We start from the raw sequence: 598 nt of genomic DNA, 5'->3' as shown, positions 1-598 counted from the left end.
TCAACCCTAATAATTCAATATAAAAAAATAAATTTTTTATATAAACTTATTTTAAAAAAATTACATGAAAAAGGGAATTACAAAAAGGTGATGAAAGAGAAATAGGATAACCGAATACTGAAAAGGGTAACAAGGTAAAATAAGGGAAAGAAAAAGTATGGGGGGGAGGGACATGAAGAAAAATGAGTGACGAATAGATAGAGATAAATGATAAATCAATCTGTTGTGTGTTAAATTTAAAACAGCATTATTAGTATTTAGTAGTGCAATTAAGAGCTTCATTCATGACAACAGCTTTGAAGGGATACACCTGTCATTATCACAATCACACAAACCCATTTTTGTCATTTCATGCAACCTTCCACCTTCTCTCACTAACTACCCCTCTCTCTCTCTCTCCCCACTTCCACTTCCACCACCACCAACTCACACAGAACACAAAAACCCACACAAACTGGTGAGAAGCTGGGAAGAATCATCACACAGCAACACCCAAAGCTTCCAACTTCCTTGCAATGGGGACTCGAATCCCTTCCCATCAGCTCAGTAGCGGCTTGTATGTTTCGGGTCGACCCGAACAACACAAGCCCGAGCGACA

The 598-nt window shown here is 38.5% G+C and overlaps 1 protein-coding gene across 1 annotated transcript in view; it reads left to right on the top strand.

The window, feature by feature from the left end:
• LOC107638670 (uncharacterized membrane protein At1g16860) overlaps nt 293-598 on the top strand; it is a gene marked incomplete in the record, with an annotated part of 3,898 nt that continues 3,592 nt past the window's right edge. The window contains 1 exon segment of the mRNA XM_021120598.1: nt 293-598. Within this exon segment, the coding sequence (XP_020976257.1) occupies nt 516-598 (83 nt within the window).

Source organism: Arachis ipaensis, chromosome B04, assembly GCF_000816755.2.
Source record: "Arachis ipaensis cultivar K30076 chromosome B04, Araip1.1, whole genome shotgun sequence".
Taxonomy (NCBI): Eukaryota; Viridiplantae; Streptophyta; class Magnoliopsida; order Fabales; family Fabaceae; genus Arachis; species Arachis ipaensis.
Note: the sequence above shows the minus strand (reverse complement) of the source record. Positions and strands in the feature narration are given on the sequence as shown.